At 36.7% G+C, this 23,089-nt stretch overlaps 1 protein-coding gene and 1 long non-coding RNA gene across 3 annotated transcripts; both read left to right on the top strand.

Annotated features, from left to right (window-relative positions):
* Nucleotides 1-2,803: 2,803 nt before the first annotated feature.
* LOC114149984 (cystatin-like) lies at nt 2,804-18,122 on the top strand. Of its 2 annotated transcripts, none has more exons than XM_028026127.1 (4): nt 2,804-2,942; nt 4,592-4,725; nt 17,781-17,882; nt 17,973-18,122. In XM_028026127.1, the coding sequence occupies exons 1-4, from the start codon at nt 2,855-2,857 to the stop codon at nt 18,066-18,068; spliced, it is 420 nt and encodes a 139-aa protein (XP_027881928.1). In that variant the 5' UTR covers nt 2,804-2,854; the 3' UTR covers nt 18,069-18,122. The 2 variants fall into 2 exon arrangements, with proteins under 2 accessions (XP_027881928.1, XP_027881929.1); XM_028026128.1 differs by lacking the exons at nt 17,781-17,882; nt 17,973-18,122 and adding exons at nt 4,810-4,911; nt 5,002-6,678.
* Nucleotides 12,609-13,879, top strand: LOC114149987 (uncharacterized). The gene is made up of 2 exons (XR_003596644.1): nt 12,609-13,164; nt 13,399-13,879. It is a non-coding gene; the product is annotated as an uncharacterized LOC114149987 (long non-coding RNA).
* Nucleotides 18,123-23,089: the final 4,967 nt, after the last annotated feature.

Consider the following 23,089-nt stretch of genomic DNA (forward strand, 5'->3'; position numbering starts at 1 on the left):
GCAGCAACTCTCATAAACTTAGCCATAAGTGACTTAGCCAAAACTGGAACAGCAACAAAGAAACCTTGACAAAGAGTCAAGTTGACATCTAGACTTTTGTGGCAATATTCTTTTTCAATTAGGTATCTTTTGAATTTATTCATCTGATGCCTATGATATGTGTTTTGTTTACTGGTTTATGAACATTCTCAGACCAGAACTTGTCTAAGCTACTAACGATCCAAACAAGCTGTTCAGTGAATGAGTTGTTTTTTTCCTTTTACTGTTGCTGTAAAACAGATGTGCTTCATCTCCATAACAACTAATTACTGGCTATTGACATACCAACTGATAGGCATGCCAGAAAAATGCCCGTTCTGCATGACCGTTACAAACTTAAATGGAGAGTTTGCTAAATTCAGCAGGTCAGATGATACTAAACCTGATGGCAAGTTTTGGACATGCAGGACAAACGTGAAAAATCACCAAAGGGAAAAGAATCTGTGGTCCTGATGCATTGCAAAGGGTGCAGCTCTTTACAACTTTTACCATAAAATTTAAAAAATAAATAAATAAATTAGGTTGACTCTGTGAGAAAAGTGAAACTAGGTTATCCCTGGGTTTTCAGCAGGATTTTGATTCTATCACTAGATCACATCAACAGAAATTCTTAAAAAATAAAATAAAAACATGGATCATGAAAACAAGAATGGACAAATATTCCTCTCCATGCTCCAACTTTATGGTGTTTTAGTAGATGTTGTCCTATTTGCAAAATGGGGTTGAACAAGATACTAAATGTTAGTATAGTGCTTTTAGTATAGCACTATACTAAAAGTGCTATAGTTATTGCTTAGTTCAAAACAATTAAAAAGTGTTTCCAAGATAAATTTTCTGTCCCCGGTTTTGTAAAATGTAGAGTTCTATTTTCTTTTCTGTGTCATGCCATTGTATGCAAGCAGCTTTTGGTAAGAAAACAGGTTTTTCTGAAATTCTTCCAGCAGTCGGGAGGTTGGTTCTATTTGTGGTATAAACACGTGGGTTAGATGTCCAGACATTCTTATCAGAAATAATAACATTGAGGCCAACTTTGCACAAACCACAATGACTCATTCTGTATTTGTCTCTGCTTGGCCTAAATATGTTTTGAATTCCAATTCAAGTGAAACTTGGACAACAGGCTTACAATCAATCCGGGTAAGCTGTTAAATGTAATGGTGTTTTTTTTTGTTTTTTTTCAATATAAATGCAGGTAATGTCACCATTATCACAATGGTGGCCCTTCATTGCTATTACAACATGGTATTGGAATCCCAATGAGGGAAAAATATTTTTACCTTTAAGGTCCAGATGTATCTATAATAAAAATGCTCTTATAGAACTTGTGAATTTCATTGAAATGTTGAATACCAAACAAGTAGATTATAATTGTGCAGTGGAAGGAAAATGCTTATTATTCTTTATGACCAGTTACCTGAACATTTTTTAATCTTTGCAGATTTACAGGACTTTTAAGACTGCTTCAACAAGCCATTTCTTCACAGTACTCTTCCATAAAGGACACAATTCCGTTGTGTCCCTCCAGCATGTCCTGGACTTTCTTCTTGTTTTGCTCCTAGAGCAAAAATCTGAGAAGACTTCATCACCGTGGCATCCACAAGGTTTCCTGACTGCCTGAGCCACATCAACTGGTTACTTTAAGTGTGGGGGAGTAGCAGCTGTAACTTGAGTCCCTCCCAGATGAGGGAGTCATCTGGGGGTGTCTCACTCCAAACACTGTGTGTAGGAAATTTGTTTTTGCCACTTGTCTCCACGACATTGTGCTTTTGGACAGTACCCATTGCTTACAACATGTGAAATATGTAAAATAATCTGCCAATGGAACAAGTACTTTTTCATCAATATGAAGGAATTATTATTGAGAAGAAAAACAAGCCTCTGTATCTTCCTGAAAAGTGTTAAGTTAGTTTTGTTTTATTTCAAGTGTGCTAAGATATTTGCAATAGAAACTAGATCAAAAATTCTTGGTAAGATTTTGTGTTTTTGCAGTGAGCTCTCTCTGAACCATAACAGACCGGTAGCTTTCACATCACTGCAGACGCCACACCAATCCACCAATTGATAGGTAAAATCTAAGTTCTCTTAATTACTATGTGAATCAATCTTTCTCCATTGATTCAATGTGTGTACAGCAACAGGTTTTTGCTCAACTACAATGAAAAAGCATCCCTCTGCATTTATTAGCTAAAATAAGACATATGACTATGTAAATGTAATAAACCTTTCCTTTCTTCTTAGAGTTAGGTAATAAATTATGTACAGTGTTGAAAAAATAATCTTTAAAATGTATATGAGGCCAGGAATCCTGATACCCGTATTCTGCAGAGCCGTGTAGGCACACCCTTACAGTCATGGCACTAACAGATGACATGCCCACATATACGACATGAAGTTTCCTGAATAACTGCAGGGAAACATCACCAGACATCCACTCTGCAGTTTCCCTCCAATGCTCACCAAGGCTGCTGATGGCTTAGAAGTATGCATGGTGTCACTCCTAGGCAGTAGGTGGGTGTGGTCTTCACTGACTGGTTGAACATAATAAAGTCTGAATGCTGACACAAACACATTCACTCAGAGAACACAGAAGCTGCTTCTTCTGCTCCATTTTCCCCCAGCTGAAGCAACATCTATCGATAAGGTTGGTGTTGGACGTTTTACAGTTAGTAATCAATATTTAACTGTTTTTCTTCTGTTCTGTTGTATTTAATAGTTTCTTTTTTATGTTTCGTTCTGTTAAAATGGACCTGGACTTATCAGAATCTTACAAACGTCCTGGGATCGTCTGTAGCTGACAAGTTGTTGGAAAGCAAATATGTCTCTGCCATTGTCCTTGCTGATATGTCTGTCAGTCTTCCAGCTGTGTTTGGGAGCTCCGCCTGAGAAGAGACACATTAAAGAACGTAAGTAGAAATATGGATTCATTGTATCCTGAATAGACCTGTTTAGTTTCGTAACACAATAAAATGGTTAAAATGTAAGCTAAATTTAGAGTTTGATGAGTTTCAACTCTTCCGCCATGAACACAAAATCATGACTATCAGTTGGGAAACAAGTCAAACATCATCAAAACATAGCTTTGTGTTTTCATGTAAACATTCTGACACATTTTCAAATGTAAGAGATAAAATATTAAATTATGTTTTTTTTTCTTTTGTAAAAGAACAAACTGTATTAGATAACAAAGCAGCTAGTTTGTTTCCATCAGTCTGTGAAACCCTTTAGTGATCACAGAGAATCTAAGTTAATGTAAGATAGGTAGCAAAATTGTCTTTAAATTTAAAGACAATAATATGATTCTGCAAAAAGAAAGTACCTGTTGTTCTAAAACTGTGTGGCTTGCTGACTTAATGGTCAAATACATTGTGTGTTTGTGGACTTATTCCACAGCTGATGACTCCTCACTGCAGTACGATTGAGTACAGTGAGTCAGACGTTTTGCCTCAGCTACAAATCAGATTAATTTATCATTGTCAAAGTGCTGTGTATTTTGGCAGATGGAACGCTAGTTTTGGAAAAAAGAAATAAGATGGTGCAGCTAATTAGCAGGACTTTAAATTGAGTGTAAAAAGGATAAAGTTTTTAGTAATCTAATACCTTATTATGTAGACACAATAAGGTATTAGATTACTAATACCTTATTTTATTAGTAACACAATAAGGTATTACTAATACAATAAAATGGGACCAATTCCTTTGAGGTTTTACTTTAATGAAATCATACATGTGGTGATGTTAATTTGTGCAGTTAAACAAATTCAAATCCAAAGAAAAACTTGAAGAAAAAGCCCTTTTGGTAGTCTAATACCTTACCATGTCTTAATAGGTTTGAGATTTTACTTTAGTGGAATAATATATGATTTGTGCGGTTAATCAAATTCAAATCCAAAATAAAGCTTTATGAAATGTCTTGTTTGCTTCTGTGTTCCAAAGTTCTGATTAGCAAAAGTGCTGAATAAAGAAGTACAAAGTTGGATGTGATCAACACCCAGTTCTTCAGATTGCCATTAGTCATGAGAATTTGTTTTGGACTGGGTGGGGATGGAACATACAAGAGCTGCTAGCTGTCAGTACAAACAAGTCCTTCCACCTTTAAGAAGGTGGAAGTCACAAGAATTGTGTGAATTTGAAATAATCATGTCAACACCAGTTATATATATGAGAGAATTCACAACATGAATAAAAAAAGTGGTAAAGTCAATGGAAAAAATACTCACAGGATCAAATCAAAACACTCCACTAGAAAGTTTACAATTCTCCTGTAGCTCTGATGGTTTGTTTATGGTTGTTGTCCTGCTGTAAGGAGATCATTTTAAATTTTTTATTTTATTGTGTAAAAGAGATTCTATGATGTGAAATAAAGCCACTGCACTGCTGGTCACAATGGGCAGAATGCTGGGAATCCTTCTTGGCCTTTCTTTGACCCTACAAACTGATTCAAGCTTGATAATTTTTGTTTCTATTCTGTGATCTTTTTAAAAATTTTTTTTTATTTTTACTGATATACTTTATGTTACAGTCAACATACCTTTGTCAATTTTTCATCTTTTAGAGGGTTGGACTGAAAAACGTCCTGAGTCAAAAGATGTTCAGAAGGCAGCTCAATATGCTGTAGAAATGTTCAACAAAAAAGCAAAGAACAAGGTGTTCTTCAAGCTGATCTCAATTACCAGTGCTAAATCCAAGGTTGGACTGATTTTCCTTAAAACAATATAATGTACCCTATTAAAACATACTTATAATCACTGTTTTATCTGGTTCTATCTGCAGGTAACCAATAGGATCAACTTTAAAATCATTGCAATCCTCAGAAGTACCATATGTCCTAAGATGAAAACCATTGACTTGAGAAACTGCATTTTGGGCAAAGAGGTAAATCTGTTCACCCTCTGTTCTTTATAGAACCATTAAGAAAATGTGTCAATTTCCATTCAACACATATTGTTGTCTTCTCTTTCACAGCAACTAAAGTGCCAGTTTGTTGTGACTTTAGACCCCGGCAACAGCAAATATTACCTGAAATCCAAGAAATGTCACAAAGTTGCAAAGAAGGGTTAATTCTTTTTTACAGTGTCAAGATAACCTGAGATCGTCCCATTACTTCCATGCTGAATTTTTTAGGTAAACAGTCACAATACATGAAGTTACATTTATAATTAATTACACAAAGTAGCATCTATAACCAAGGGTATAATCAAACTTCAATAAAATCTCTGAGGTTGTGTGTTTCTTTTGTCTCATGCAAACTTTACCTTTAAATTCTATTTCTTTTTTAATTTAATCATAAGAAATCATAGTCAGGCAGAGAGGGAGATAGTTGCCAAGCCATGAAACAGGAACAGCAGGCTTTCTGATAAGACGAAGAAAGTTTCTAGCCTGCAGATTTATAGAAATATGTGTGAGACTATTCCTTATTTCAATGCAAGAAAGTTTTAAAGGCTGAAGTCTAAACAAATTGAGTAATTTAATAAAACTTAAAGCAAAATACTTATATTGATAATGTTTTCTCTTGAAAGAATGAACAACTTTGGTTTCAAAAAATAAGAATAGTGGATGATTCCTGTTTTCTTGTCAGAAGAACACCTATAATTACTCACATGATGATTATAATAAAAGTAACTAATAAAGCATGGTTAACATAATATTATAAATGACTGCTAAATCAGAAGCTAGAGAGGTTATAGATGTGATTTTGATAATGAACTTGAAATGACGTAAAATGTGTAACTGCAATTAAAGATCATTGATGTTGTGTTGGAGGTAGATAGTAGGTGAAGGATTAGGGAAAAGAGGAACTGAAAGGAGAGCAGAGATGACCAACACCTCAGAGTTAGCTGATTTGGAAACAGATTATTGTAACTCAAACTGTTGAAAGAAAAAGATTGTGCAGGTAAAGGGTTTAGGGTGACTTTTGAACACCAGGACATGAACACAGACATCATTGTCTCTAAGACAATGATGGATATGAGATCATCTATCCAAGCAGACAGCCAGCAAAACAAGCATGACAACAGTGCCAACCAATGCAAGTTTATATATAGGGTGGAGAAATGCTATAAAAACACTATAAAATGTCAATGCAAAAGAGGAACCTTTGGTTGGATTCTCTAGGCGGCTTTGAGCCACAATTGAGATGGACAAAGAATTCTGCAGCTGAAGAAGATCCAGGGCCACAGAGAGCCGAAAACCTACCTTGCAACATGTGGCCTCAAAATGGACTTCTCTCATCATCTAAATTCAGACCAATAAACGTTGATGTAAGCTTTATCTGTTTTTTTGTGACATTATGGACATTTGTAGTGTTTGTTTTAACACTACCCTAGCCCAGTGATGGTGCAATAATACACTCCAACCAATTTTCTGACAGAAGACTAAACTCCATCCAGATTCTATTTGGAAAATCTATCTGCTTTTATGGTGACTAAATGTAATTCATATTGGTTACAACATTAGGGGAAATTTATCCTCACTGTTTTATAACATGAGGTTGTCGGGCAGGCAGTTTTAAAATTGTTTCTCTTTGTTGCTAAATAGATACTTTTTAAATTTCTATTTTAAAAGTTCTGGAAGACTATATCTGTTTTCTTTCCACTTTATCGTTTCACTTTTGCCACTTTGTGAATAAATTGCTTAATCTCCCAACGTCACACTGAAGTTTGTTTACTGTAATGTAATTAAACCTGTAAATGTTCCACAGATGCTAATACTTTTGCAAGAATATTAACATCTAGTGTTGGTACCTGATACAAACACAAATCCAAGGAAGTTATCAGTAAAAATTAAGAGAATCAAAAAACATGTAGGTTAAAATGATGTCTGGCTCCACCAAGAGACCAACCAATGTAACTGCACCTTTAAGCACATCTGTGAGAGATATACTGAAAATATTAATACAGTGTCGATGCAGCACTTATAAAGTTAAAAAAGATTTTTGCCCCAGTGGCAACATAAAATCCTTTTTGTGAATAAAATCGCCCTCTTACTTGTTGATGACCCTTTGAATCTCTCTGTTTTCCTCCTCTCTGAGTTTGAGCAGAAACTGATCCAAGATGGGTAGCTCCAAGTTCAGATACTGAGCAACCTGAACACAGGAAAGGGAAACGTGGTGTTTTAAGAAAAATATGACTGACTTTCACTCAAATATAGCTTTAATATTGAATAAATACAAAATATTCTACAAAAAGGGCTGCACAGTGGTGCAGCTGGTAGAGCAGTTGCCCCCAACATGTCAATTCTTGGTCTTTGAGCCAAACAATCCACACCCTGCAAATGTGATCTCAACTACTATTGCAAAAGGCAAATCTGTGCACCAAACGTGGACTTTGATGAACTGCAAAACAGTCAGTAGACTAGAAAATGTCTACTTTGTCCTACAGGGAAGTTAAGACAAATGTGTTTGTTCTTTAGCGTTAATAAATGTATCTTTTTTTATCTAAAGAATTCCCATTTGGATTTTTTTGCGACATCTAGGAAATCTATAGTACCCATTGCTCGTAACATGGGAAACATATCTTGTTATGAGTAAAATCATTTGCCAATGGAACAAGTACTTTTTCATCAATATTAAGGAATAATTACTATTGAGAAGAAAAACAAACAACCCTCTGTATCTTGCTAAAAAGTTACTTTTAAGTTAGTTTTGTTTTATTTCAAGTGTGCTAAGATATTTGCACTAGAATCTAGACCAAAAATACTTGGTAATATAACAGTTATGGGGCTAGGCAGCTAACTGTGGCTACAAAAGCAGCACCAGAAGATTGTTCTTTAAAATAAGAGCCCGAGCTGTGAATGAAAAACAGGAGGCAGTGCTTTTAATTTTGGGGTATATACACTAGTGATTTGAATAAAAACAGACAATTAAAGTAGCACAATGAGAGACAAGAATGAATTAATTCCAAAATCATAAAGTCCATTGTCCTTTTGCTAGCTCGACGTCTTCAGATCCAGATGAGGATCTGGCCCAACAGGAGAAAAAAACCCCGACCTAAAAGGTCAGAAAAATCCATTAAGTGTTTTATTAAAACACAAACAATTATGTACAAACATACAAAAGGAAATAAATATAAAATTTGGACATTTGGTTTATGCATGTTAAATGCAAATTCAATTATTAAATTTATAATAATTTTGACAAGATCAAACATTTCAATAATCAGGTTACAAATTAACCATAATTTAAATAAAGTAAAACAAAAAGTGTATCAATCAATCATATATCAAGCTTATCAATTTAAAGTTATCATTCAAAAGTTAAAGTGCACTTTCAAAATATCAATCAAGAAAAATAAAATAAATTAATTGTCAAATACTCAAGTAGAGCGAGAGAAAAAAACAAAAATAAATTAAAAAAATAAATATACTGCGCAATATCAAACTTAAAAGTGTAGCTACATTCCGTTCTGATCAATTTCACCGTCATTTTAAAGTGCCAGAACACGCACAAAATCAGCAAACAAGTTACCTTTCCAAAGAGAGTGGGCCGTACTTAACCACAATCAGCTGTGACAGAATCCAGGTGACGTTCCAGGAAGTGATGGCCATCTGACGTCAGACTTCTAGGCGTGTACCGAGTAAAAAGGGGGCGTGTCAGATGGTGTCAGATGAAGCTGCTTGTCTCGTCTTGCTGAAAACCGCGTGACTGACAACAAACTATGCCTCGCATTGCATGGGTCACGTGACTGCTTCAGTTTGAGTGTCGGTTTTCAAAATAAAAGCATGATGAGCCGTGCAACTTCATGGGTTGTGGTATTTGATCGCGCGTCAGAGGAGTATTTGTTTTCAGCAGTGGCCGAAATAAAAGGAACCTTGACCAACATAGTTCATGTGTATTATTAGTTTTGATGATGGCACTCTTCAAAATGTAATGTTTGTTACCGGTTATCTCAATTTTTGATTATGGTATATTTTATGATTTTATATTTGTGTGTTTTTATTATGTAAAGCACTTTGAAACTGCATTGTTGCTGGAATTTGCTACACAAATAAACTTGATTGAAATGGAGCCAGCAAGAGGAAAAACATCTGACATCTGAATACTTTGAGATGATCGCTCACAAGATTCTTAAATAAAAATAATTAACCACTTCACCTCCAAAATTCTCACCTCCTTGAAATTTCCACTATTTCTTTACTCTGCAAAGATAGGCTATTTGTGTAATTCAGACTATGCAGTTTTCCATCAGCAACAATTGTTGCTCAGTATAAAACCAACATTTTCACTAACATAAACATAATAAAATGTATTAATTCTACGGATGCTCCGATCAGGTTTATTGCTGCCGATTCCGATTCCGATACCGATACCGATCACCCATGAGGTCGATCTCTGCCGATCACCTGAATTGATTGTTTAATTTTGCATTAGTTATAAATGATATTATGTGATCTGGCAAAATGAAAAGATTATCTGGTAATAAATTCACCTAATTAACATAAACATGCAACATACTTACAGGTACAATACAGCAGCTACTCAGTCGAAAGAACAACTGAAAAACCTGCAACCAGTTAAACATTTAACAGTAACGTTCTCTGTACCATAAATTATACATGAGTCAAATAAGTCTCACAGCACTTATTATATCAAATAATGTCTAGTAAAAGAAGAAACATTCCTTCAAAGTCAAATGCAGATTACATCAAAATAAATAATCCTAAATTACTAAATCCAAACTGCCTGAGAGCGGCTAGCTGATTAATGCATGTTCTGCTTCTCTGGCCTCAGCTCTGACCTCCAACCCCTCCCATCTGAAAGAGTTGGACCTGAGCTACAATCATCCAGGAGACTCAGGAGTGAAGCTGCTGTCGGCTGGACTGAAGGATCCACACTGGAGACTGGAAGCTCTCGGGTATGGAGGAACCTGCGGTAGGAGCAGAGAAGGTCTGATAGAGGAGGAAGAGGGAGAAATGTCTTTAGTCAGTCTGCTAGGAAACATTTAGTTTGAAGCTAAATATTAGCTAATATTTCCATGTTTGCTGCTGAAAGAGACCGATGGTCTGACCCCCCTCCTCCTTTCAGGGTGGAGCCTGCTGGAGTCCAATTCTTGACACCAGGTCTGAGGAAGTGTAAGTGTGTTTTTCATCTGATTCATGACAACAAAGCAGCTCACATTCAACCATCTTCAAACTGTCACTTTTGTCTGCCATAGTTGGATTTAACTCAATTTTCTTGTACTTTGGGTGGATGGCCAGTAGTTGGCAATTTAATGCAGTTTAATGTATGATGCACTAATGTTCACTTTAGTGGACTGTGTGCATTTATAACAAAAAACATATATACATATAAGAAAATAGCTGTCCACTGTAGTGACCGCAACCCATGGAGGGGTAAAATACTACACAGGAAAAATAGGAGAGTAATTTTTTTGAAGTTAACATGATTTTCATCTAAAAAGAGGCATGTTTATACATTAGAAAGTGAAATCATTTCAATTGGTCAATAGAATCGGAGTAAATAAATAGAGGAAATCATATCGGAGTAAAACAAGCACACGGCCGCTGAAGTTCCTTAAGTTTCGTTTCTTCCACCATCTTGTTATCCCGCAGTGGAAACGGAGGCGACAGTTAGCTGTGTGCCAGGCAAGTTCTCAAATGGGTTGTAGATATATTTTACCTGGGGTTTTATGATTTTTTTTATTATTAAGACTAATTATGATGACGTGCTGCTGTATGGTCGTGGGGGAAAGAGGGGTGCAGCGAGGAATTAACATGGTTGGCTCACTAGTTGGCATGTGTGCTTCAGCTAACTTAATTTAACAGTTTACAACAATGTAAGCAGAAGAAAACATCAGTGTTGTACAATGCTGCGTCCATTATTTTATTTTCACAAGTCAAGGCTGTCGCTATTTTTAAGCTGAGAAACGGAGTTTAAAAGAGGAGCGAGCTGTACTATCGGAGCTAGCTCTGCTAGCATGTGGAGTCAGTATTCCGCCCAGAAAATGGCGCGGGAGGACTATGCTAGTAACTTCTCTTGAACTTAGAGCAACGGTTAAAAAAAAAGAATTAAAGTTGTGCTTTGTATGCAAACTGTGTAAGTTGTCAGTAAAACATTTTTGATTTACTATTTTGTCCATAAACCCCGTTTACATCGAGTTGTATGGAGCTGATATGTTGTTTTTTTTTTCGTTTTAGTTGCGGTAATTGGCTAAATTCAAGTAAAGAGCCTCGCCCATTATGGATAGCTGTTAGCCACCTAGTGCTTCTTTCTCATGATGGTTTCAACCTTTTATCTTAATTTTTTATTCACTTTGATAAGTATGTTTATATGATTATAGAAAAAAAATATTATTTTCATATCATGAAGGATGCAAGCTGTGAGTGTCAAATACAGAGATCGACAGAAATACATCTGTTTTGAAGGCCAACTGACTTACAGTTCGTTTTTGGAATGTGGTGAGTGCTAACAAAACAAGTTTCCAGCATTTTCATATACAGTGAATGAACCCCTTCTATATCGCGGTTCACCTTTCACGGATTTGCATCGTGCATTGTGTTCTGCATTCTGATTGGCTAAACAGTCTCTCCGCTTCTTCTCTACCCAAATTTAACATAATTGATGGTAGCATGTCAGTTTATAAGTTTATTTTTTTGCCCAGAAGAGAAGAGAGCGACAACAACTACCGATAACTATGTTCTTCTCTCGAAAAAACACACCTCAATGTATTATGGAGTGTTACATTGTAAAAAAATAAAGGTTACTACTTCACGGATTTCGCCTGTCACGGTTTTTTTTTTAACGTAACCCCCACGAAAAACGAGGGTATTGTGTTCCTCAAAAACGTTTTGGGTGTGGTGCCATAATGGGTGCTTTATACCAACTTTTCAGATGTATTATTTTGTTTTTAATTAATTTTACTTTTTATGTCTTATTTTAATTTTTATTTTATTTTAGAAGAAAAAAAACCCGCTACAGAGCGGAGTCAGGATGCAGCGGCTCAGTCAGAAGAGCAGTGAAATACAGGTGAGTCACTATTTGCCCTACTGTACTTTGTTTTTTTTTTTTTTCATAATCATTTTTTATTTTCTCCCGTTCTAATTCAATGACTCAGGTCGCGGTGGGGGGGTTGCTGATCTCCGCAATTTGGGCACGGGAATCCGCCTTCAGTTCATCTTAAAATGATTATTTTACAGTACAGTAGTTATTTGTAAAAACAACAACAAAAAAAGTTTATACATTACTTTTTATTTGTTAAACAAATATTTGGGCCTGTAAAAAGGTTTTGTTCTTTGGTTTCAATGTATTATGGAGTGTTACATTGTAAAAAAATAAAGGTTACTACTTCACGGATTTCGCCTGTCACGGTTTTTTTTTTAACGTAACCCCCACGAAAAACGAGGGTTCACTGTATTGTGTTCCTCAAAAACGTTTTGGGTGTGGTGCCATAATGGGTGCTTTATACCAACTTTTCAGATGTATTATTTTGTTTTTAATTAATTTTACTTTTTATGTCTTATTTTAATTTTTATCTACATATGTTCAAATATATAATAAATAAATAATTTGCTCTGTTCACAGCTGAAAAAGTTCAGCATCCCCACCTTAGACTTAAAAGTCTTTGATGACTCAAAGACTGAAGTGGATGAGGATGTTTTTGAGCTCCCTTTGAAAGGTCTGAACCTTGGTGTGCTAGAGATTTGTGAAGCACAAAATCTCAATCCAGAAGGTAAGTTTTTTTTAAGTGTCATTTGGTTATTTTTGTGAACTATTTTTGGTCATTCCTATGGGTTTGACTGGATAATAGGGATAGAAATTGCTTTCCAGAGCAGTATAGACATGTTGATGTCCATTCGATATCACCAATCTAGGATGAGATCATCAAAGCATTCACCTTTGTACCATTTCACACATGTGGAAACATCCTAACATCTTATATTAATTGGTTCAATATAAGTGCACCTCCTCCTGCCGTCAGTGTTTGGTAAGCTTACTCTGGAAGTATTAATACGGTTGCAAATAAGAAGTTTTGGTAGCTTATGTTTATTTTACTTTTTCTTTTAGGATGGGACAGTGACATGTCATCCATTTTGATCCTAGTGCACCTCCTGCTACCGTCATCTCATGGGCACAAGAGACCAGGAAAGCTCTCAGCCAGACAAACCAGTGAACATCTTGTGAAGTTTGTCAAGGTAAGGTTACAGTAAAGGGAACATTTATGTTGATCAAAATTCTCTTATTCTCTATTCTTCCCTTTTTATATATATATTTATTTAATTATTTATTTGTATTTCTTGTGAAGTTGGTCTTGAATTTCATTTAAAGTGACATTTAAGAGGTCCTGCAAAGTAATTTGCCTTATCTATTAGAACCCCATCTTCTTTGAAACCCAAGACTAATCATGTTTTATTCTGTTTTTGCCACAGACAGGAACCAGCATCCAGGAGCACCTTGATGGCATCGCAGAAAGCCGTCAACCATCCCTGCTTGCAGTAGGGACTCAGAGGAGCGTGATTCACAAGTACTTCATTGTGATTGACAAACATGCCATTCCTTGTAAATCACAAGGTTCTCTTGCCTGTTTTGATGAGATTTTTATGGTCATCTTCTTTAAAAAACAGTTGAAAAGTTGAAGTGAAATGCCAGTTTTCCACAAGATCTACAATGTTGTTAAAGTTGAGAGGTTACTGTTTGTTACATTTGCTCTGCAAACAGTGTGTCTGAATGAGCATTTCAGTGCTTTCCAAGTTTTGTGTACAAGAGACGGACCTCATGTTATTTATGTAGAAGAGCTTTACTGTTTCAGAGCTGTTGATTTACAGGTGTCATACTGTCATGAAGATGCAAATGTTTATATTGTTCCATACTGTTTCCTGTGAACAATAAAAATGGCTGTTCAAATACTGATTTCTAGTCTATGCATTGTACTCTTACAAAGTTGTGAAATAAAGTTAAATCTGGTAGTATTTTAGAATTTAATTAAAACTGCACAATACGGAATAAAATTACATTAAATTAAGAGTAAAATTTTATACTGTTAAGAATACAGTTTGACACTATATGGAATAAAATGTTATTCTATTTCGTGTAAAATTCCTTTTTAGTTAGACTAAAATTTATCTCTACTTAGAATAGAATGCAATTCTCTTTAGAGTAAATTATATTTCACTTGGAGTTAAAATACGGTAGAGTATTTTTTCTTTTAAAAAACTTGGGAGTAAATTCTCTTGGCATTGATTCAAATATTTGCACTAAATGGAGTTGATTTTAATCTGTAATTTCAACTCTTCCATGAGAGTAAATTTTACTCTATTTAGACTGGGGCCAAATGTCTTTTTTTTAGCGTAAAATTGTTTTCAAATTGAGTAAATTTTAATCTGGAAATTTTACTATGTACTTACAGTGCTTACTTTAAAATTGTATTATTTAGTTGAATCAGAAGATCATTGACAATGTACAAAGCCTATAATAACTCATTTTGTGGTGTATATATTATTATGTAATAATAATAATGTATATGCATTATGTTATGGGATGCAGGTCTGTCCATTGAATCCTTGACCTGCTGGTTCATTGCACTTTAGATAGTGGGACATTTTGATGAGCTCTGGGTTCCCCAATGATCTCATCCAGTACTTACTCCATGTCGACTTTCTTCTCATATTTAGGTTTGGTTTTTAGGTAGGTTGTCTCAGAATGCTTATTTTATCTCTTATTATCTCTTATTTAAGTCTGGCTCACCAAGATTATGTCACACACCTGACAACAGATGCACTTATTTTGTAATTTCATTTTTATATGTTTTTCTTAGTGTGGACCTAATACTATGTTGTAGAAAATAAAACTGACAAAGATATAATTTTCTACATATTTCTTATCTAAAAATTAAAATCTTTACATATGTGGAATACAAGATGTTAGCTATGCTTGAACCCAAAAACATTTGGGTTCAAGTGACTGCTGTCTCAGCCTGACCTGATGTCAAGTTGTAGTCCATGACCGATAGAGTGATTAATAAAAGATCACATTTAACATCATATATTAGCGCAAATATTGTAAAAAAAATTCCTTACAAATATTTCTAAATTAGCGCCACAAAATCTGTGATGTGGATTTCAGAAAACTACAAAAAAAACCCCTGGATGGACTGATTGCCCCGAGGCAACTTCCCTCCTGCACATCTGGATATCTTAGACGAGGAAACCCAAAGACATGACTCCAGTCTGGAAATGGAGAGCGCCAGGTTAGAAGACAACCAAAACATGGCCGACCTGGAGGCCGAGCTGGAAGAGATGGAACTCCGGCTAAAAAAGCAAGAAGCACTCAGAGAAAGGATTATCAACGAGGTCAACGAGGTAAAGAGGGAACTAGAGAGAGTAGAGAGAGTAGAGAAGTTCAGTGATCTAGGAGTCCTTAACCCTGCAGTCACTGCTTCAAAGGTTCACAGCGAAGTGAAATACATGAAGGAGAAGCCCTTGCAGCAAGACTTTGAGGAGTTGAAGTCTTGTTGCAAGGGAAGGTTAGAAGACAACCAAAACCTGGCCGACCTGGAGGCAGAGCTGGAAGAGATGGAACTCCGGCTAAAAAAGCAGGAAGCTCTGAGAGAAAGGTTTATCAACGAGACTGAAGAGGCAAAGAGGGAACTAGAGAGAGTACAGACGTTCAGTGATCCAGGTGTCTTTAACCCTGCAGTCACTGCTTCCAAATTATACAATGTGAAAAACATGAAGAAGAAGCCCTTGCAGCAAGAGTTTGAGGAGTTAAAGGTGGCCCACCTCCTCAGCCGGGAAGCATTTATAGCTGGAATACAGGCTGAGAGAAAGAAAAGTCAGGCCCTCCAAGAAGAACTGAACCAACTCCAGACTTCCTACGAGGAGCTGCGCTCCAAGTATGAAGCAGACATTGCTCTGGTGAGGCAGGAGGCCAAGACATAAGAGTTTTATGAAGCGAGGCTGAGCGAGGAACAACGGCTGGAGAACCTGAGAGCTGAAAAGGACGGCATGTTTCAAGAAATGTCCCAAAAGATCGCATTCCTGCAAGACAATGAGAAACTTTTGCAGGAAGAATTGACTCAGCTCAAACGTTCATACAGTGACCTCAACTGCAAATATGAAAGGGATGTTTCTGGACTAAAGCAAGACATGGAGAGATATCGGCTGGAGGCGACACGTGAGAAAGATGCCAACTTAGAAAGAGAGAAAGAGAATCTGCAGCTCATCAACAACCTGAGAGCTGAGAAGGAGGAGCTCTTCCAAAAAATGGCAAGAGAAATCATAATTCTGCGAAAGAGGGAGAAGGAGATGCGAAATGAACTGGATCAGGTTTACTTTTCACACGAGGAGCTAAAATGTAGATATAAAACAGACACTATGGATTTACATCAGCAGGTTGAAACCTACCAGCAGCAGATAAAGCAGGAGGAAATTGCTCTTTCTAACAGAGAAAAGAAAGAGAAGCTTATCTGTGAAAGAAACCAATCTGCTCTGCAACAACAAGTTGAACAACTTCAGCTGGAGATAAAGCAGGAGAGAAAAGCTCACCTGGAGACATCGCAGGAGGACAAGGCGCTTCTGGACAAGCTGAGAGCTGAATATGCCGTCCTCCAACAAAACACAACAGAGATTCAAATCCTGCTAGACAAGGAAAGCAGTGCCCAGGCTGAGCTGGAGAAGGTCAACGGTTTGTACCTGGAGCTAAACTGTCGGTTTGAAACTGAAGTCACTGCTTTGAAACAGCAAGCAGAGAAATACCAGGCAGAGGAGATCAGTTGTGTGAAAAATGACTTGAAAAGAGCAAGAGAGGATCTACTGCTGCCCAACACGCTGAGAGATGAGGAAGAAGATTTCCAACCAAAACACATCCCAGTTTCCCATATGGAATAATATATGATTTGTGCAGTTAATCAAATTCAAATCCAAAATAAAGCTTTATGAAATGTCTTGTTTGCTTCTCTGTTCCAAAGTTCTGATTAGCAAAAGTGTTGAATAAAGAAGTACAAAATTGGATGTGATCAACACCCAGTTCTTCAGATTGCCATTAGTCATGAGAATTTGTTTTGGACTGGGTGGGGATGGAACATACAAGAGCTGCTAGCTGTCAGTACAAACAAGTCCTTCCAACTTTGAGAAGGTGGAAGTCACAAGAATTGTGTGAATTTGAAATAATCATGACAACACCAGTTATATGTATGAGAGAATTCACAACATGAATAAAAAAAGTGGTAAAGTAAATGGAAAAAAGACTCACAGGATCAAATCAAAACACTCCACTAGAAAGTTTACAATTCTCCTGTAGCTCTGATGGTTTGTTTATGGTTGTTGTCCTGCTGTAAGGAGATCATTTTAAATTTCCTATTTCATTGTGTAAAAGAGATTCTATGATGTGAAATAAAGCCACTGCACTGCTGGTCAAAATGGGCAGAATGCTGAGAATCCTTCTTGCCCTTTCTTTGACCCTACAAACTGATTCAAGCTTGATAGTTTTTGTCTCTCTTCTGTGATCTGTTTTTTTTTTTTTTTTTGCATTTTTACTCGTATGCTTTATGTTACAGTCGACATACCTTTGTCTTTCATAAAAAGTGCATCTTTTAGGGGCTTGGACAGAGAGACTTCCTGAGTCAAAAGATGTTCAGAAGGCAGCTCAATATGCTGTAGAAATGTTCAACAAAAATTCAGAGGACGAGGTGTTGTTCAAGCTGGTCTCAATTAACAGTGCTAAATCCCAGGATGGACTGATTTTCCTTAAAACAATATAATGTACCCTATTAAAACATACTTATAATCACTGTTTTATCTGGTTCTATCTGCAGGTAACCAATAGGATCAACTTTAAAATCGACGCAGTCCTCGGAGGTACCAAATGTCCTATGATGGAAAACCTTGACTTGAAAAGCTGCATTTTGGATGAAGAGGTAAATCTGTTCACCCTCTGTTCTTTATAGAACCATTAAGAAAATGTATCAATTTCCATTCAACACGTATTGTCGTCTTCTCTTTCACAGCAACTACAGTGCCAGTTTGTTGTGACTTTAGACCCCGGCAACGAGGAGCATGAGCTGAAAACCAAGAAATGCCACAAAGTTGCGACGAAGGCTTAATTCTTTTTAACTTTAAATTAAACACCTCCGCAAAACGTAAGTTCATACTGTAGAATTCTTGCTTGGTCGTCATGAGAATTTGCGGTTTTCACAATAGAAAAATGTGAAAGTGGTGCTTTAAATTTGTGTTTAATCATTAAAGCACTAAACTTTGCTTTTAGTTATTGATATTTAAACTGAACAGTTTTGTGATAGCGTGTAATTTTACTTTGATTAGAAGATTAAAATTTGGAAAAGGTTATTTACAGAAGAAGCCAGATGAAATATACACACATTTATTTTCTTACTAGAAACTATTTATAATAAGAACTACATTGTGCCTTTAAAAAGCTAACAAAAACATACTGAAAATATAGATTGCAACGTTCATTGTTTTAACTGACAGCCATGTTGCTAGCCAGTTGCTATGACAACATAAACAAACCACAACAATACTAGTACATTACAACTTTTACTCATTTACAATTTTGAGTCTTAAGCCTGATATTAACAATGAGGCTTAATCAATCCTAACCAACTTTCAACAAGATTTATAAATCAATAGTTTTAGTTTTTGTCGTTTACTTTTCATGTTGTTTACATCGATTTATTCTAAATTTTCTTTCCCACTCTCTTTTTTCACTATACTAAAGAAAATAAATGTTTGACTAAACAAGCAAAATTAACTTCCCAATGTGTAGATATTGAAAAAAGTTCTCGAGATTATCATATATGGCACGTGTGTCAAACTCAAGGCCCGAGGGCCAAATCTGGCCCGGTATAGCTTTTTATGTGGCCCTCTAGACTCCAAATCATAGCAATAGGCCCCTCCAGTTTTTCACAAATAACTGCAAAATTCACACAAACATCAACAGATCCCCACATGTTTTCTGAGTTTATCAACATTTTTTCTCAAAATTGGCCAAAAACATTTGGGTTCAAGTGACTGCTGTCTCAGCCTGACCTGATGTCAAGTTGTAGTCCATGACCGACAGAGTGATTAATAAAAGATCACATTTAACATATATTAGCACAAATATTGTAAAAAAAATTCCTTACAAATATTTCTAAATTAGCACCACAAAATCTGTGATGTGGATTTCAGAAAACTACAAAGAAAATCCTGGATGGACTGATTAGTGTGAAAAGATGTTCAATATTATGTTATTTTAAGAAACACTTATTGAATGCTGAAACACTTATTTATTGATATTTTAACAATTTAATTGGTTTTTATCGATATGTTCTGGCACAACAGGCCTTTTATGAACATTCAGATTTTTGTTCTGGCCCAAAACGGAAATGAGTTTGGATAAGAACGAGTGAATCATGGACTATTTTGAATGTAAACAAGAATAAAGAGTGAGATATTTGGTGGTGGAATGATGTCACACTGCCAGCAAAGGAAGACTCTGTGATGCCACTGGCGATGCAGTTTGTGATGTCATCAACTGCAGAATTGTATGTGACACAATTCTGCATATTTTTCATTGCTTGCAATATCACTGACCAGTTCAGAAGTGCGCAAAGCTCTTTCAGGTAGTTTACCAATCGACGATTTTAGTGATTGTATTTAGGAGAAATGTTTCACCTATATCAGAAGTACTGCAACAAAATGATGGGACCCCATGCGAGAACGGGAGTCCAGCAAAACCTGGATATCCTAGACGAGGAAACACAAAGACTGGACTCCAGTCTGGAAATGGACAGCGCCAGGCTAGAAGACAACTTAAACATGGCCGACCTGGAGGCTGAGCTGGAAGAGATGGAACTCCGGCTAAAAAAGCAAGAAGCGCTCAGAGAAAGGCTTGTCAACGAGGTCAAAGAGGCAAAGAGGGAACTAGAGAGAGAAGAGACGTTCAGTGATCCAGCAGACCGTAACACTGCAGACATTGCTTCCAAATTTCACGAGAATGTGAAAAACATGAAGAAGAAGCCCTTGCAACAAGAGTTTGAGGAGTTAAAGGTGGCCCACCTCCTCAGCCGGGAAGCATTTGTAGCTGGAATACAGGCTGAGAGAAATAAAAGTGAGGCTCTACAAGAAGAACTGGACCAACTCCAGACTTCCTACGAGGAGCTGCGCTCCAAGTATGAAGCAGACGTTGCTCTGGTGAGGCAGGAGGCCAAGACGCAAGAGTTTTATGAAGCAAGACTGGGCGAGGAACAACGGCTCCTGCAGACTCTGAGAGCTGAAAAGGAGGAGCTCTTCCGAAAAATGGGAAGAGAAATCATTATTCTGCGAAAGAGGGAGAAGCAGATGCTCCATGAACTGGATCAGATTCACTTTTCACACGAGGAGCTAAAAAGTAGATATGACATAGACATAATGGATTTACAGCAGCAGGTTCAAACCTACCAACAGCAGATAAAGCAGGAGGAAATTGCTCTTTCACACGAGAAGCTTATCCGTGAAAGAAACCAATCTGCGCTGCAACAACAAGTCGAAAAACTTCAGCATCAGATTAAACAGGATAGAAAAGCTCACCTGGAGACATCAGAGGAGGACAAGGCGCTTCTGGACAAGCTGAGAGCTGAGAAGGAGGAGCTGTTCCATAAAATGGCGGCAGAAATCACAATTCTGCAAAAGAGGGAGAAGGAGATGCTAAAGGAATTGGATGAGGTTCATGTTTCACACGAGGAGCTAAAAAGTAGATTTGAAACATACCAGCAGCAGATAAAGCAGGAAAGAAAAGCGCATCTGGAGCAAGCAGCAGAGCAATACCAGCAGGAGATCAAGTGTGTGAAAAATGATTTGGAAAGAGCGAAAGAGGATCTACTGCTGCTCAACACTCTGAGAGCTGAGAAAGAAGATTTACAACAAAAATACATCCCAGTTTCTCAAGAGAAGGAGGAAGACTCACAGAGCCAAGTGGACCTGGTTGAAGTATTAAGTCAAGAGGTTTCTTCAGAGGAGAAACTATCAGGAGAACCTTTATCAGGTTGTTCAACGGATCCGGAATCCACAGAAGAGACCGAGATCGCTAGAGAAACCACCCTGGAGGATTTGGACAGTCTGGATACTAAAACCATGCAGGATGGCAATAAGAAAAAATGTAAGATTTCATTTTGGAAAAGAGTACGAAAGACTCTTCGATGGAAGAAACCAAAAAAAAAACAAGAAAAGAGTGAAGATAATCAAGAACATGTATAATGTTCTTGATTATGATATTTAGAGAAGGAGAAAGACAAGCAAGAGAGGAAAAGAGGAATCAAACGCATGGAGGTTGTAGCCTCTGTGTATGGGGCGCCAGGCCACACTCCGTCAAATTTAAAATGTAAAACATTAAAGTTTTATCCCCCATTGACAAACTAGAAAATAGATCCCTTCCAACTCAATTGGAAAAATCGTGGGCAGCACGGTGGTGCAGCGGTTAGCGCTGCGTCTTCACAGAGACCATCTGTGTGGAGTTTGCATGTTCTCCCCGTGTTTGCGTGGGTTTTCTCCGGGTGCTCCGGTTCCCCCCACATCTCCTAAAACATGTAGGTCAGGTCAGTTGGTCACTGCAAATTGTCCCCAAAACAGTTGAAGAAACCCCAAACACATGTGCAGCTTTATTGTTAAACTTGTAAAATGAATTGAATTAGCCGTACGTTAGCCCTTTTCCCTTCGCTGTAAGTGCCGTAGGAACACTGGGCTCAATTTTTTTAGCAACGTATTGATTTAAGAGTTAAAATTTCTTCTTTTAATTGTAATGATTTCTGTTTATTTTCACTGTACTTGTGCTTTTATGGTTTGTCCTTTAGTTTACCGTTTCTACTCACTTTCTATATTAAATTGCACTGAATTGTAGCTTTTAAACTGTTTAAATCTGTATTTTAAAGAAGATTAGCAAAAGGATAATGCAGTGGCTTTTTTAGTGCGACTGTGGCTCAGTGGGTAGAGTGGTTGTCTTGTGACCAGAAGGTTGTAAGTTCGATTCCAGCTTCCTCAGCCACATGTTGAGGTTCCCATGGGCAGGGCACTTAGAGGCAAGTTGCCCTCCGACCTGTATGTCGGTCTGTGTGTGTGTGTGTGTGTGTGTGACTGTAGTGTGAAGCGCTTTCAACATGACTAGCAAGGCTCTACACAAGTTCAGTCCATTCACCTTTTTTTCTTTGATAAATACTGTTTTTCTTTTTATACCAAACATAAAAAAGCTGATTTAACAAGTTTGGATTTCTTCAGGTTCCAGGATGTTAAATTAAGATTAGAATTAAATCTGTACATAATATTAGATGATAATTGTAATCATAATTTAATTCTCCGGACCATAAAGAAGCCCAAACTTGTTATGTCTGGTTTGTTTGTTATAAGAATAAAACAGGTTTTATCAAAAATAAAAGTTACGGTGTGATCTTTCTGTTAGTTTTTATTTAGAATAATGGATTCATGATAGTTTAACAAACTTAACAAAAAAGTGCAATTTAACATGAAAACCTGTAGAAAAGGGAAAAAAGAAGAACAATCCATGAAAGCATGAAAACAGAAAACTTAATCAGAAATAATTTCCATTACAGGAAGAAATCGATTCTTAGATCAATACTTTGTAATAAATATAAAGTTTTTGTGTTGTTGAGTTTATGTGTTGTCTGCTTGTATAAAAGAGAAGAAAAAGGGCCTTAGAAATGCCTAATTCAGTTATTTCTTTAACAAGATTTATAGTAAGACAGCAAATTATGTTTTGTTTAGAATGTTACTTACTAAACTGGGAATTAAACTGTGTGAAGATGTGAGTGTTACACGCCTACCACACCGCAGGGTGCAGCAGGACTCCAAATAGGAAAGAAGAAATCCGGTTTTTCTCTAAGTCCAAGTGGGAAGGCTCGAAATCAAGGTCATCGGAGGAATCCACCTCAGGAACAATCCAGCAAAATAAAAAAAAAACCTGACCTGTCAACAGACGGGACCAGCAAAAATATAGGATTTTTATTAAGCTGTTCTAGCTTTAATCCTTTTTCAAACACAATAATAAAACATTACATTTTACCCAAACCCAGCAAAGATTTACATTTGAATAATTAAATAAATCAAATAAAGGCTATTTTTTAACAACAATGTGATA

The sequence above is a fragment of the Xiphophorus couchianus genome, chromosome 8 (assembly GCF_001444195.1).
Source record: "Xiphophorus couchianus chromosome 8, X_couchianus-1.0, whole genome shotgun sequence".
Lineage (NCBI taxonomy): Eukaryota > Metazoa > Chordata > Actinopteri > Cyprinodontiformes > Poeciliidae > Xiphophorus > Xiphophorus couchianus.